Genomic DNA, 16,149 nt, shown 5'->3' with positions numbered 1-16,149 from the left:
AAGAACCTTTAAGCATCCCTCTTCTCTCCCATGCGTGCTACATACCCTCCCCTTCTCATCCTCCTTGACTTAATTCTAAGTTTATTTGGAGAAGAGTATAAGTTATGAAGCTCCTCGTTATGCAGTTTTCTCTGACCTCCTTTTATTGCACGCGTTTTGTGTCCAAATGTTCTCCTCGGCACCCTTCAGTTCTTCCCTTAATATAACAGCTTAAGGTTCACATCCATACAAATCTACAGGAAAATTATAGTTTTGTTTATTCTAATTTTTAGGCCTGAACTAAATGGTAGCAATCATAACCCGAATGTTATCTGCTCTTAATTTCACGATAAAAAAAATTAATCTGTTACTGTCGTTCCCAAATATTTGAATTGTTCCACATTTTCTAAGGAAATTTTAGCTATCTTTATGTTATGCTTTTGCCCTGCATTCTGGTAAAGAGACACCAACATAATGTAGCTTTTCAGTACATACTGAATATATCGGAAATTTCAAGTCACGTTGAAGCGTCTCTTAGCAGAACAGTTGTTCTTAAGCACGGCCACCAGCTGTTTTCATTCCTAATAATTACGTCTTTTGTTGACAACTTTCCCTGGTTTCGAGAAGAATTTTCTTGCGATCTTCTGTAAAGTTACATGGATGGAAGCCTTCACCTTCATTTTTAGGTGAACTAGTATCGCAAGAAACTGACGGGTAGCTGTGGAAGAACGTCCAGTGAGCATGTTCCCGTCTAGTCAGCTGCTGTAGATAATGGTACGCCTAATGATATTTCCCAGCGGTTATCTTTAAATTACAAATTAATGAATTTTCTTTGCAGGGACTTTTATACACATAAAAGTGACGTGTTGTTTAGTTACATAACCACGGAACACGAGCTTAGCTATTCAATACGGCCACCGGGTATTTTTGCTCAAGAGATGATGTGCAAGGACGTGCCTGATGACGTTGAAAGCATATTCTGATATGTTCTCAGAATTTTGCAAATATGTTTGCCTTTAATTACTTCGTATGTCATCGAATGTTCGCGACTGAAAATTTTGATATTTATGCTTCTTCTTCGAATAGTCTTGACATCGTGTCTGAACCTATATTTCCTGACGGGTTTACATCGTGGCCTGTAGTCCCTTTGGGGGCATGAGGTAACGTAGTTGGTTGAGGCACTATGGAAGAAGCCACAAGACTGCGGGTTCTAGTCCCTATGAGATGGATTCTTTTCCATTTTACCTAACCCTTCCAGCCGCACAATGGTCCTGGTGTCGACTCAACCTTTAACAGAATGAGTACCAGGAATCTTCCTGGGGGATAATGGGTGGCCTTTGCATAAAACTGACAAATTTACCGCCATCTGTGGGACGATTTTCTAAAGAAAATAAAGGAGCCTCAACGTCTCACATCCCTATGGGCCTTCACGGTCTGTTACAAGGATACCCTTACCTTACCTTACATTTTTGTAATCCCTCTAGGCTACTGGTACAATAGTAGTAATTTCAGACATTCCACTTCGTTTATGTACATGTTAATTTAGAGTATTTCTTTATACCTTATTTAACCTCGCTGTTCTTAACCCGATCTATTTGGTATCGAACGATCAGATGGTGGTCAGTAATGAATTAGGATACGAAAGGACGCAGTAGTGATCTAATTTAATGTTTTATCTCGGCATTTTCTTAGGTTAGCCTCTGTCCCTTAAGATATTCGAACTGCGAACCTCGCAGGTACAAAGAAGAAACTTCGCCTCTTAAGTCATCTGACCCAGTAGTACATTCCAAGGCCGTTTCCTTCAATATCTCTTAAGATACACCACTGAGGTTATTCAATTCATTCTAAGGTAGTTACTATAGGATTCTGACGATGGTGTATAACACACAGAGATATTGGGTTTTCGGACTTTATCCATCGTCCTGGTTTTAAGATAACTAAGAAAAACACGACGTTTCGAAAACTGAATAGGTGTTTTCCCTCACCTGAGGACGGAAACAGATCCAGTTCCCGAAACGTTGTGTTTTTCTTAGTTATACCAGGACGATGGATAAAGTCCGAAAACCCAATATCTCTGTCCATTCTAAGGTATATAATAAAACTGGAGCTGAAAGAGCATAGTTAAATAATCCAATAATCAATCATTCATTAAACTTTTTAAAATGGACGGTTTTAAAAGAAGTGTATATAATACGTAATGTGAAATGCACAATTCTCAACTGATGTTTTTTTATTCGCAAAATTTATAGCATTTGCGATGCATGATGTGCTCGTAACATTGGATTTCTCGAAAATAATTTTAGAAAATACTCTCTGTCTTAATAACTGGTCAATTTCAGAGTTCCAGGTTTTGATTCACGCACTTTCTTTCTTTCAGAGAACAATCAAGAATCGCCGTCATCTGTTTCGAAGATACAATACGGTGCACGCTTCACTTAATCACAACGATTGAAGACTGCATTTTGTTCTGATCAGAAAAGCGGTGTGCATTCACGCCCAATTTCTTTTCGTGCCAATTTATTTTAGTTTCCAGAACTGCAGTAGAAAACAGGAGATGCATTTTGTGTTTGTATAGAGCTATTTCACGCTTAGCGTTTCACTCAGTTTTGCATAGAATACACTTTGAAATTTAGTACTTTTTAAATAGAAGGTGATTGCTTGTAATTTATTTATTTATTTGTGCGTTTATTTTCTTCACAACTTTTTAAAATAAATTAATAAATCCAATAGCAGAAATTTCTTCCGTAATAACATTATGAGCCTTATAGGCACTCCGGTTATGAATACAGGACAAAGCTATTACTTGCATTTTATGCTTTTTTTTCTTTTCAGCTATTTATGCTGAACCTTTTCTTGAGAATCTCACTATATGACGATTGATGTATGGGTGATGACTCAGAAAATACGAAGAAAGAAATATTCGTGATCCATTTTGAGGGATTTTTCGTCGCCTAAATTTTCTATAAGAATTGCACAATTTTTAGTAAATGGGTGATACCTCCATCATCCTCAGGTGTACATGATATGAAGAAGGCCATACGTTGATTACCCCTTAGATAGAGCTATTCTCATTCCCAATTAGTTTATAAAATAGGAAAGTGGACAATGGTCAAAGTCCATAAAAATGGCCTTGGACATTTCGATTAGCTTAAGTAGTTCATTACGTATTAAGAATTAGTTGAGAATATTTTAGTGTGTCTCTCCTTGTGTCACAAGGTTCATTTAAGAACGTAAATAACATATTCTAACTCCACTATTACGTCTTGTGAAATTCAGTAGAAATCGCATTGTTGTAATGGAAGGATATATTTATAAACTAAACTAATTGTGTTCGCTTTCACATATCCAGTTAGAGTGAAGGGCATTGTGTTCCTTCTGTTACACAAGAATAGAACTTTCGGACCCTCGAGTCATAAGTTCGAACTAAGTAACGCCTGTAAACGTAAAGTGTTATTCTGACACTTATGACGTAACGACTGAGCAATGAAAGCAGCAAAACTGATTTATTCGCCTAAATAAAGTGATTACTGTACGTAGAGTTCAGATGTTCCCTAAACTGTTTTGACAGATACAACTGAGCAGTCAAATTAATGCACTATGCTACACCCCGGAAGGTCGCGGGTTCGATTTACAATGAGGTCACTTTTATTCAATTGATCTAATACTTACAGCTGCGCTAAGGCCCTCAGATCCACTCAGTCACTAACAGAACTGAGTACAAGGGATAAAGAGCGGCCGGGGCGTAATGCTAGCGAAATTACCACCATCTCTGAGCCGATTGTCTAGAGAAAATATGGGAGCCTCGACGTCTCACAACCCTACGGGCATTCACGGCATGTTACAGGGGTAGTTTTGCCTTCATTTTTAGCACTCAAATTAAAAAATCGGCCGTATGCGTTTATGTTCTCATACTTTATTAATTAAAGCTCTTATACCTGATGAAGTCACATTTATAGGAGGAAATGAGTGAAGCTTGGAGTGAGGGCCATCAAAGGGTCGCGAACTACACTAGGGGGTTTCCGAGTTCTCAAGAATTATTTAAAACGTAATTGTGTTCACGCACATTTCTAGCGCCTCAGTAAATCAGTAAGACTGTGTATACGAGTAGCTACAACCGGCAAATATACTGGCACTGTTCTGCTTACAGTAGGTGCAGAGAGGTAGAAAAGCTACTGAAGCCCCTGCTGGTACCGTAAAGTAAGTAAAGCTATCCCTGTAACAGGCCCATAAGGTTGTGAGACGTTGAGGATCCCACACTATCTAACAATCGGCTCAAAGATGGCGGCAAGTTTGTCAGCCTTACGCGCCGGCCACGCTTTACTACTCAGGAAAATTATTTCATTAATGAGACCACTGGGAAGACCAAGGCATAGGTTAGCGGCCTCCGTAGTCTAGAGGTAACGTTCCCACCTCATGACTCGTAGTACGCGGGTTCAAATACCCGGCGGAGGTCGTCGAATTTTTAAGGGCAGAAAAATTCAGGGAACAAGTCCTCCGGGAGGGACTTTAAGCCGTGGGTCCCATGTAGTTTTACGGCACGTAAAAGAACCTCATATCTCCAAAGGAGGTCACTGAGCCAAATTAACGGACGTTTCCCGCCCAACAGCACTCTCTAATACCTCTGGTAGATGGGGGAAGCATTATAGATACCTCTCAGCTAATAGAGCCGGTCTCGCTGGCTGGGCGGGACTGATGGTAAGCACCAGTACAGGTAGGATATAGAGACTGGTAGAAATCATAGAGGGAAGCACAGTGGACCAATACAGGTCTCAGTGCATGGGGAAACCCACCCTCTCCAATAACTAACTAAGGTATAGGTGGATGGACAATATTTAAATGGATCTTACAGAAATAGGATTGGATGGTGTTGATTGGATTGATCTGGCTCAGGATAGTGACAAGTGGAGGGCTCTTGTGAACACGGTAATGAACCTTCGGGTTCCATAAAATGCTGGTAAATTCCTGAGTAGCTCCAGAATTGGCGGCTCCTCCAGAAGGGCTCAGCTCCATGAGTAAGTAAGTAAGTAATACCTGGTACTCATTTCTGTTAGTGGCTGAGTCGACCCCAGGGCCATAGTGCGGCTGGAAGGATTAAGTCAATTGAAAAAAAAAATCCAATAACTTCATCGGTATTTGAACCCGACACCTTCCGGCTTGTAGCTTAGTGCCTCAATCAACTACGCTACCACGTGCCCCGCTGGTACCGTACGGTCTTATAAATTAATGGTAGAGTTGGTCCTGTCCTTAACTAATTAAGGCGTATGAGGGAATGGATGTGTAGATCCATATTTTCTTGACTTCACTAGTTCTTCACTTCTTCACTAGTTGGAGGTGAGTGGTCAACTTCACGCCCAGGACGATTTACTCCCGAGGAAAGAGCCCCCGATATTTATTGGATAAGAGGCTGAGTGGGCCCCATAGCCGGTCTGGACGACGTGGAGAAGAGAAAGTTCTTGACTACCGGGACTTAAACTCCGACCCCTCGGTCGTCCAGCCCGTAACCAGTCGCTATACTTACTACATAAGGGCTCGCAATAATGTTCAGAATTACATTTGTCTTTGACCGGCACAAATGTGAGGGGGGTTAGCCTAAAATTATATCTTCTTTTGTGAAGTCACATCGCAAATTTTAAGAATCTTTGCGTTCTACTAATTATTCCAATAAAATCTGTCACTGTCGGCAAGCTAGTGGCCAATGATATTTGATTCTTCAGTCTTTTAAAGCACTGTTTGAACTGTTGAAGGTATATACCATCGCATAAGACCCGAAGATGATGACGAATGGTGACATATACAAGGAGGCGGTCGTGTGTTTCGAAGCATAGCCCCTAGCTCGGCATTCTATTCGGAAGATTCGAGAAAAGCACGAATATCTTCAGACAGAATAGCCGATAAACCGAAAACTCAGAATATTTACTTCCCAAATGTAAGTATAGAGTTTTGTCGTTTTATGAATTTGTCCATTTTTGTGATGTTTGTAAAGTTTGTACTTCATTTTCGAGAAGTCTACAATTTTGATGACCAAGGACAGATGTTTTCGTGCGTTTGTCGATTCGTCTAGAATATGCTCTGTCAGTAAGGCGGAACATAAAATACACATATTTGTGACTGTGTATTCTAAAGCCTGTTTCGAACCTAATCAGATTACAGAGCTAAAAATAAATGTTGCTATTATCATTGAAATTCCTTAAAATATTCCTGATAAAGGACTTCATTTTTTGGATACAGTAAGCACCGTAAGCCTATTTTATTACAGACCTATGAATTGATAGATCTGTCTGTTAAGTTTTTAATTGGGGATTCATTTTCGATTAATCCTCAACAAGATGGGCGTTGTGTTATTACTTTTCAAACTTCATTACCCAGAGTCTATCTTAACATAACTTTATATTTTTGTTAATTTTTTGTTTAGTTCTCTTCTTCTTTCACAAATTAGTGCTTCTGGCCTGTTCTATTCAGAATTGAGTCTGACATAATGAATCCTACAGATATTTTGTAGGACTCTTCGGCAGGATATCTGCACATCGTCATGCCTCTATCGGTACACGTTAGTTAAACACGGAAAAGGGAGCGTAATTCATGCTGCAAATGGGATTCGACTCCTAAATCAAAATTTTAGAATGTACTGTGGTCGTATGCGCCGTAATTTTTTAAAGACTGGTCAAAGTCAACGTCATAACCATGTTCCGACCGACGGTCAGTCGGTCAGTTTTTCTTAGTGTTAAGCCCCATCTGGAACCCAAGACCAGATTTTTGTTACTGACGGTTACGGGTTTGTTGATGTGGAGGGCCCTCTCTGGCGAGCAGACGGGTCTGTTGTGACAATTGTTGCTCGTCCTTGCCTCTGTTTCGAGTCCCGCGGGACTCATGGCCATATTTTACTGTCTCAAATTCTAGACTCCGCCAGCCTGGAGCGCCAGGACCCTCTTTTATCTCTCACAGAAATAGGGTGGTCCAGTTATTCCTCAGGCACGGTTTCCCTTTTCATCGCCTCCTATGAATTGCAAGGCTACGGTGTGGGCATCTGAACTCGCCTCCACACGAGCTTAAAGACTGGATTTCTTCCAAACAATATGTATAAATTCAGTTTTTACCTCACAGCAAATAGATAAATTCTGCGCTGCAAAAAACCAGCCGGATAATGCCGTTTAGGGGCAAAAAATCGTTGTTTATTTTGAAAAATTTATGAAATGCAGAAATTCGTCTGTAGACAGAATGCAGAATTTTAGTATGTTAAAGCAGGCGGTACATACAGCACGACTGGGCTTTAAATGGTTAAACAACGTTGCTTCAATTTAGGAGTATTTCTATTATAATTTTTTAATACAGAAGAGTTTCTGACATCTGCAATTCGGCCTACGTGTCGCTTATATGCAAGCATGTTCTGATAATCATTTTCTATATTAAGTTTAAGATTTGTATTTAGTAATAACACTGAGAAATCTTGGGTTTTACATTTCAAAATTTGTTGCCGTTAAGCTTACTGAGTAACAGCTGGAGAATGAAATGCATATTTCCATATTTCGAAACAAGCAGTACGTTCGGTTCTGTTTCTCTCTTTGTTCCCACGAAAGTAGTGTCAATATTTTGCAACAGATGATACTCATTATGTAACACGGATGAGTCAGGAAGACCGTAATAGCCCACAAAATATTCAGAAGGCGAAGTGTGCTTGAGAAATTCTTACCAACTGAGGTGACTATGTTTGACTCATTTCAGTGTATGTAGGTAAGACAAGGTGACACGTGTGTTGTAGATGCTGTTATGCAGTTTCGGTGCGCAGTTCTTACATTCTGGTCACGTGGAACAGAGGCAGGACAGCGAATATGACGTAAGGGACATGACACGTCCTTCCGCTTCCGCCTGAATCATGCGACTGGATGTTGGTGCGATAGTGCGAATTTCTTGCCCGTAAGTCTTCGGTTCTTCATACCGAACAGCAAAGCGTTTTGTTTCAAACAGAGATCTGCTTACTGTTTCATTCTGTTATGTAACGATGCTTTGTTGGCAGCTTAGGTTGCGAATGATATATTGACGGAGAATTTGAATGAAGCTGTTGTGGCCTATTTTAGTATATATCTCAGCAGCTGCCTGTACAGACTGGTGAATCGACAAGTCATTTTGTCGCCGACCGTGACTCAGACCGGATAACTGCTGGAACCTTCGATTCCTTCCTTCGAAAGGGACAGCATACTCTTCTAAACATATATTAATTTGTTTTCCCTGTTAATGGGGCTGTACCGACTCTCTGATTTCGTGACTTCGGATGTATACAGGGTGTAACTGAAATATGCACGAGTTCCACAATCCAAAATAAGATCTGTGAGATACAGTTGAAAGAGTACATTTATAACACGTGCTCAAAACTTCCTCCATGAGATTCAATGCACGCCTCGACACGTCTCATCATGGACCGCCCCATCCGTTTGGGGTATTTGAGGATAGTTTGATAGGCACTCACAATTCTACGGAGGAGTGCCTCTTCGTTGTCAACAGGAGTTGCATACACAAGGGATTTTAGTTGTTCACACAGGTAAAAACCGTGAGGATCCAAATCTGACTATCATGGAGGCCATGCGGTGTATCTTCTACCTATCCTATCATGATAGATATTACTGAGAATATCTCACACAGGACGGCTAAGATGATTGACAGTTGTCTAGGTCACGACAGTGTTCTTTCATCCATAACTCGCAAAGTAAATGTTCCCGGACCCATTTTGTTATGTAATATTTTTATATGTGAAACTTGCGTCCAAAGTTAGTCCGCACCTTTCAGTTACAACCCGTATAGTGCCGACTGGTGAATAATGAATTGGAAGGGATTTGGACGGAGGCGGGTCGTGACCTAATGGTGTTACTGTCTTGGAATTTACCTGGAGGGACTGAAGAAAACTACATAAACCTTAGTAAGGATAGCCAGTGCCTCGGCCGACATTCAAACCGAGCACCTCCCGAACACAAGCGCAAAGCGTTGCCGCTTCACCAGCCTGCTCGATAATTGGATTCTTCTTCTTCTTCTTCTGGCCTTACAGCCCTTTTAATTTAGCGTTAGCTTCCATCGATAATGAGATTATGAATGACAAATGGCAGGAAACGTGGACTGTCTCAGCATCCGCCTTTGGGGACGAGTGAAACCACAAAAGGTCAGCGTGTCGCTGGCTGAGAATCAACCCGGATTTGGTTCAGACATGTTACCGATATGCTAACCTGCTAATTTGAGCCTCTTCTTTTACAGTTGTATAATACATTGCCTTTCCGTTGGACCCATGTACTAAATTGTTATTTCTCGATATAATATTTCTTATATTCCCTAAACATGGACAAATCAGTACCTGTGATGTAGACCTATAATATTTTCACGTAGTATATGAGTGATTCTCGAAGGGGTTGTTGAGTGGATTTGGGATTTATTGACCACTTACATGTCGTAACTTAAAATAACTATAACACTATCGCTCTTTCCACACTTTACAAAACACCACAGCACCCGCTAATTCTTTTCCAGCCTGCCGTGTCTTCAGCAGCGGTTCCCTGATAACGGCTTATAACAGCTGGGATTCTTCGGCTCTCGCGCTCAAGTCCTCTCTGAATAGCGGCTCACTTTAAACTATCTCTTTTCTTCACAGGTCCCCGTACAAAACTGACTTTGTTAAGTCAAAATTGCTTTACGACTGGCCCCAATTGTCTTCCTTATAATCCCTCTGCACGGATCACGTTACGAGTAGAGATCTTCGTTTCCAACAGCACCTCTATTGTTGCGCGTTGATTCGTTGCTGTGGAGACGTGTTTGTTTGCAATTTTTACTAGTAGCGGCTCTAATATATTTACCTATTTCGTGTTCGTTGCATGGTAACGGCTATACAAGCTACATAATAAATATTAACAATCTTGAGTACTTTAATACGAAAATAAGTAATGTTCAATACGCCTGTAAATTTAAAGGGTTCTGCCGATAGTGTATGACACTCGGGTCTTTGGACTTCGTCTATCGCCCGGCATTCTAATGAACACAACGTTTCGGAAATCGCATTTCTTTGCATCCTCAGGTGACAGAGTGGGAGGACATTATTCGGCTGCGTCCGCTAGAATGAGCTAACCTATGTTTGTTAGGTATGGACTATGTGGAGAAGGGAAAATTGCGTTGCCCTTGGCAGGAATCGAATACCAATTCAGTGACTTGACGATTTGCTCGTATAGTGCGTGAATTGTAAGGCGTTGTCGAAACCAGGAGTCACTGATCTTTGCAGTGAGATGCATATATTCTTTGGGCGTATAATCTGAATAATTGTATGTAATATTACTTACGTGAGCTGTGACAAAATTTGGACTGAAGTGACTAGCTCCATGGAGCTTACAATAAGCCCTCTGATCAAAAGTGCCAGGCATATTACTCAACTCACATTTTAATTGTCCTTTTCACAAGAGTCATTCGTTGGACCTTAGCCTGGACCACGTGAATCCAGTCCTTAACCTTACGCCCTGATTCCTTACGATCCATTTTAATATTACCCTCTCATATACATACGATATCCTATCATACCTTCAGGTTCTTCGAATAAAATTTTGCAATTTTTCGTGTTTTGTACTTGTCCCGACATCTGACTCCATGAAACCGAGTCCTCCTTTGAGAAGCCGCCAGTCGCTCAGCCATTCAGTACTTTCCCAAAATTTTTTGGAACACAAAAATTCATTATCTTGTTCACAAGAGCCCTTCATTGTTCCCTATTATCCGCCAGTTTTATTCAGTCCATACTACCCACTTTTATGTTTCTAACATCCATATTAATATTATTCTCCCACCTACGTTTATGTCTTCCTAGTGGTCTCTTTCCTTCTGACTTTCTGACAAAAACGCTGCATGCATTCCTCTTCTCTATCATGCGTGTTACATGACCTTCCCATCGCACCCTCCTTGAATGTATCATGCACAAAACACCAGTTTTACTAAATATTTCCAAGAATGGGGCTTTTATAACGCGAATAACTGACTTGTTGCAGAGCAGGATACGCCGGGCTGCGTCCGGATACTGCGCATGTCGCACAAGTCGCTTATTGTTTGATAAGTTGCAACAGGCACTGAAGGTAACATAAAGGTCGCCGCTGAATGCGCACAGGCAACTTCTGTTTAAATACTGTGAGATGACGTCACCCGAAACATCAGAACCTCGCGGAGTGCTCCGAAAGTGATCCACTGCACGTGCTCTCATGTATTGTCTGTAAATGGTTACAAATTATGTATAAGTATTTAATTAAGTAACTCTGATTGCTACCACCATATTTAGGACATCATCACCCCCCTCCCAGTCTGCAAGGGGGGAGAAGTACGGTAGAGAGTCCATTAATGTGCTTATGAATATCAGTTCAATCCGTTAAGATTATATTTCAGTAGTCATAGAGTATTCAGGAGCCAATCACAGAGGCCGTGCGGTCTAAGGCTCGCTGTCTTCGATCGCTCAAACACTTGGATTGTGGGTTTGAATCCCGCTCGAGACATGGATGTCTATGTGCGTTTATTCTGTGTTTGTGCTGCCTTGTGTGCAGGTAGCGTCCTTGCGACGGGCTGATCCCCCGTAAAAGGAGTGCTACCTGCTGTGTGAAAGATCAAGAAATTGAAAAGGCACGGCCAAGGACCAACAAAGGACCGTAGAGCCATAGACTATTTAGGACAGGAGAATATTTTTTTCTTTCTTTGGCTATTTAACGACGCTGTCAGTATCGAGACTATAGAGGTTCTATGACAGGATGATTAATTAATGTGGAGCAGTTGGTGGAATGAGAACTGGCAGGGGAAAAAGAAGCACTCGGAGAAAACCTGCCCCAGTTCCGTGTATTCCACCACAAATCCCACATGTACTGACCTGGATGTGAACTCGGGCCCCAGCGGTTTGGAAACCAACGATCAACCGCCTGAGATATATCGCTGCCTGAAATCCTTTATCGTTAAAATATTTTTAATTTTGTTTTTGACATTTGATACGTTTTTTTTTTGTTTATAATTCTAATTTATTTTCCAAAATTCCAGAGATGAGGGGCAGCTCACCCTCTTCCTGATGTTACGCATGGTTACCATGAAACGTGAGTTATAGCACTTTGAACTTACCTGTGTGTTACAGCGTCCAAAGAGTGACTTAGTTGTTATAATAACTTTTTAGGTTTTATCGATTCAAATTTTAGTTTTTTACGTTCAAATGCATAAGCCTATTGAATAATTCATGTTTATTATTCCCTACGTCTGTATTTAATTTTGGTTTTTACCGATCTACTTTCGGGACGTGAAGCTGACCACTCACCTCCAGCTAGTGCTTGGGTCAGCAAAATGCGGAGCGTAAAAACATGCTTACGCCTATTCATCAACAGTAGACATGGCCATTCTGCACGTCTGCTTAAGTGTTAAGGCTTATAACTTTTATTTGGGAGATACCCGGTTCGAACCTCGGTCGGGATAACGAATTATCCTGAATGAGGATTTTGTTAGTTTTGACCAGTTCCTTCATACAAATTCCGGCGTAACACCTTGAAATTATCCACAACAGATACCGCCCACACCCTTCCCCATTTTTATTTCACCATCATTCGATCATTGGACGCTTTTTGGTCGGAGTTTCTGGTATCGTCGTTAAATAAAAAACCAAATAAACGCAGTCTTCTTATTCTACAAATTGTAATGCCTATTTCTTCGATATGGGTACAGTATGAAGGAAGAAAATGTAAAGAAATAAGAGTTCTTTTTTGTTTTGCTGTTTCATGTCATTCCAAAATTAGAAACTTAACTCTGCCAACCAATAGGTTCCCCCGAAACAAAAAACTGACAGACTATGCGAGGTCATAATTCAGAGGCATACAATATCAGTGTTAAATGCTGTTACAATTTCGCTATGTCTGTGTGGGTTATTTGCGTATTTTCTTTCGTAAGCTACTTTCTATTTCACTTTGAATAATTGTTCGTCTCTTGTTTTGTCCTTGGCGAACAGTGAACACATAAGAAGGTAATTAGGTTACGTAATCATTCTATCCAATGATTCAGTCCACTTACGTCCGTGTGCCTATATAGCAGTGCTCCTGACGACCGGAAGAACCAATTCTAGCAAATGGGTCATCTAGGAGTCAGGGTTGCGATTGAAGTGAAGTGATTTCAGACATAAGTTGGCTGCTGTAGCTGGAACTCTGGGTTTCTGTTGGTAGAAGCCTCCGTTCACATTTTGTTGGACTGGAGGACTCCAGGTCTTAGTAGCCGATTTGGATGCTTAATGCAAGAAATATGACGAGTCAGCCTTCTTTTCACCCCTATCTGGGGGTATCTTACCCCTATATTGGGCATAGCAGTATAAGATCAAGCTACACTATAAGAATCTCTACATGACCGACTTATCCATGTGAATTTGAAGGCGACTTTGCGGGTGAGAATGAGCTTACATTTAATCTTACTTTTGTTTTTTTTTTTCGTGATTTTAATTGATGATTTATTTGTTCTTCGAATAAAGGGGGGGGGGGGAAAGGACGCTCAATTGGAAGGTTGTAGCTGAGTCCTCAGTTTCATCTCCGAAATTAGCAAACTGATTTCCACGAAATTTCATACTAGTTGTCTATTCTATCCAGCAGACTATACGGGAGTATATCCCTGAAAATTCAAGTCTTCATAACCACCGCTGTGAGGACCTCAAATCCCACATATTCTAAAGATATTGATATAATTCCGGCTTGTATCTCTCAAGTCTATTAATATGAGGCGGGTTATGACTATTTAGGCGTACTTGTATAATTGGACTGTGTGTGCATTTTGCGTCATTCTCGCTCCGTAATATTTTTTAAATAGTTACACAAGAGATGGCTCTAATTCAAAACTGTGCTACCTGAAGGACAAAAGATAGAACGTTCATCATTATTCTAATGGGGAGAAAATGTTAGGGACAGACTAGCAGTAAGTAAGCGAAAAAATACAAATTTTGATATGAAGATATTCAGTCTTAAGAAAGTAAATGAGATAGAGGGTAAAGAAACGTATCAAATTAAAATCCAAAATAGTTTCATAGCTTTGGAAAACCTATACGATGGGTATGATTTTTAATGAGGGCCTGCGAATCTGTTAGACAGAATACTAAAATTTCAGCCAATATTATTATGAATTGAAGCAGCATAAACTCTGCTCCAATGAAGGGTCTTCAAAAATCTTAGATCACAGGAAATAAGAAAACTGCAGAGGTTACAGGATCCGACTCTTTAAATGAAGATAATCTGAACAATGTAAGGCTTCTCCAGCAGTACTCATTAACAGAAGCAGCCTTAAATGGACTATATTGCGTGTGTGTAGATGTGTGGACTTACGTGCGAATATTTTTTTTATTCCTAGTGGGGTTGGAGACCAGAGGGAAGACCAAGGACAATATTATAATGGATCTTAGAGAGGTAGAATGAGAGTATGGATTGGATAGAACTGGCTCAGTATAGGGACCAGTGGAGGGCTCTTGTGAACACAGTAATGAACCTTCGGGTTCCATAAAATGCTAGGAAATTTTTGAGTAGCTGCAGAATTGGCGGCTCCTCCAGAAGGGCTTAGCTCCACGAGTAAGTAAGTGGGGTGGGACTAAGTCCCTTATACTGCGGCCACTTGTGGCCTATTGTACCAGCCCCAGATGATAGGTGAGGATGATTGCGGAGCAATTGGTGGAATGAAGATTGGCAGGGGAAACCGAAGCACTGGGAGAAAACCTGCCTCAGCGCCACTTTGTCCACCACAAATCCCACTTGACCAGACCCCGGATCGAACCAGGGCTGCCGCGGTGGGAAGCCAGCGACTAACCGCTTGAGCTATGGCCCGACCCTACGTGCGTATATTAACGTGCTTTGGTACACGTCTCACCCCGTGCTGTCTACAGAGAGATCTCGGAAAGTACGTAGGTAGGAAAGCGATTCGTACCTCAATCGTTTTAAGGTGCTTCGGTTTTTGTGTCCATAATGCTAATGCTAATGTGAAATTATGAATAACACAATGTTTGCTTTAGAGAAGTAATTTCAGTTATTAAATATTTTGTACAATGTGTGTACGGCAAAAAGTATTGTTGTCCCTGAGCTCAAATAATTAAGCACTACGCCATGTAGGTATGGGGGGAAGTAGATGTATATATCCATGCATTCTTGACCTCAGCATTAGTTGGAGGTGGGTAGTCAGCTTCATACCCCGGCCGCTTTACACCCGTTGGAGCTCCCGATGCCCACTGGATAGGAAGTTGGTTGGGCCTCAGAACCGGCCTGGACGTTGCGGATAAAGGAAAAATCTCGCCCGCACCGGGACTCGAACTCCAAACTCTCGGCCATCTATCCCACAGCTACTGAGCATCAGGGTTCCCCATGCTAAACGATAACTCGAATAGGTAAATGCAGAATGGGAAATGTTACCGTCTTCAACAATTTGCTGCATAAATTTTAATATTTTTTTGCAAGATATTGATACATGTGCTAAAGAATTTAGTTAGGACTAATAAACCGTATCTGGAACGTTTCAGGTGTGGAAAATATTTGGCGATATACAAATGGTTTCTGAGAATATGCAGCGTGTGTCAGCCTACAGCAGCATATGACGTCTGTCCGAGTCCAGTGATGCATTCTCCAGAATACCGCCCCGCGTCACCAACAATCGCCGGAAGAGCTATCTAATTGTGTGGTTCAAAATGTATTCTCTGCGTGTAGGGGTTAAATGTCTAATTCCACGCAATCTAATCTATATCCCAGAAAACAGCATTTAGCACTGTAGATGGTTCTTACGTCATATTCTTGTGAACTATCACCGGTAAAGGAACAGTGTAGAAACCACCAGTCGCTTCCAACCTCAGTGATTACAGGGGCTACCTACATGCAGCTCATTACAACTATATTTTAATGCTAGTGGGGTGGGACTAAGTCCCTTGTACTGCGGCCACTTCTGGCCTGTTGTACCAGCCCCAGATGATAGGTGAGGGTGATTGTGGAGCAATTGGTGGAATGAAGATTGGCAGGGGAAACCGAAGTACTCGGAGAAAACCTGTACCAGCGCCACTCTGTCCACCATAAATCCCACTTGACCAGAACCGGGATCGAACCCGGGCCGCCACGGTGTGAAGCCAGCGACTAACCGCTTGAGCTATGGCGCGGCCTCATTACAACTAACTCCATGGTAACTGAATCTTCTTGATCA

At 41.3% G+C, this 16,149-nt stretch overlaps 1 protein-coding gene and 1 long non-coding RNA gene across 2 annotated transcripts in view; both read left to right on the top strand.

Annotated features, from left to right (window-relative positions):
• LOC111861419 (anoctamin-10) overlaps positions 1–2,706 on the top strand; it is a 63,242-nt gene extending 60,536 nt beyond the window's left edge. Inside the window, exon 14 of the mRNA XM_023845964.2 lies at positions 2,357–2,706. Within this exon, the coding sequence (XP_023701732.1) occupies positions 2,357–2,431 (75 nt within the window). The 3' untranslated portion in view covers positions 2,432–2,706. The remainder of the gene's footprint in view (positions 1–2,356) is intronic.
• A 2,725-nt stretch (positions 2,707–5,431) lies between these two features.
• LOC111861423 lies at positions 5,432–15,917 on the top strand. Its single transcript, XR_002842243.2, has 3 exons — positions 5,432–5,905; positions 7,736–7,890; positions 15,482–15,917. It is a non-coding gene; the product is annotated as an uncharacterized LOC111861423 (long non-coding RNA).
• Positions 15,918–16,149: the final 232 nt, after the last annotated feature.

This window comes from Cryptotermes secundus, unplaced genomic scaffold, assembly GCF_002891405.2.
Source record: "Cryptotermes secundus unplaced genomic scaffold, Csec_1.0 scaffold646, whole genome shotgun sequence".
Classification (NCBI taxonomy): domain Eukaryota; kingdom Metazoa; phylum Arthropoda; class Insecta; order Blattodea; family Kalotermitidae; genus Cryptotermes; species Cryptotermes secundus.
The sequence above is the reverse complement of the archived record's forward strand: the minus strand, read 5'-3'. Positions and strand labels throughout refer to the sequence as shown.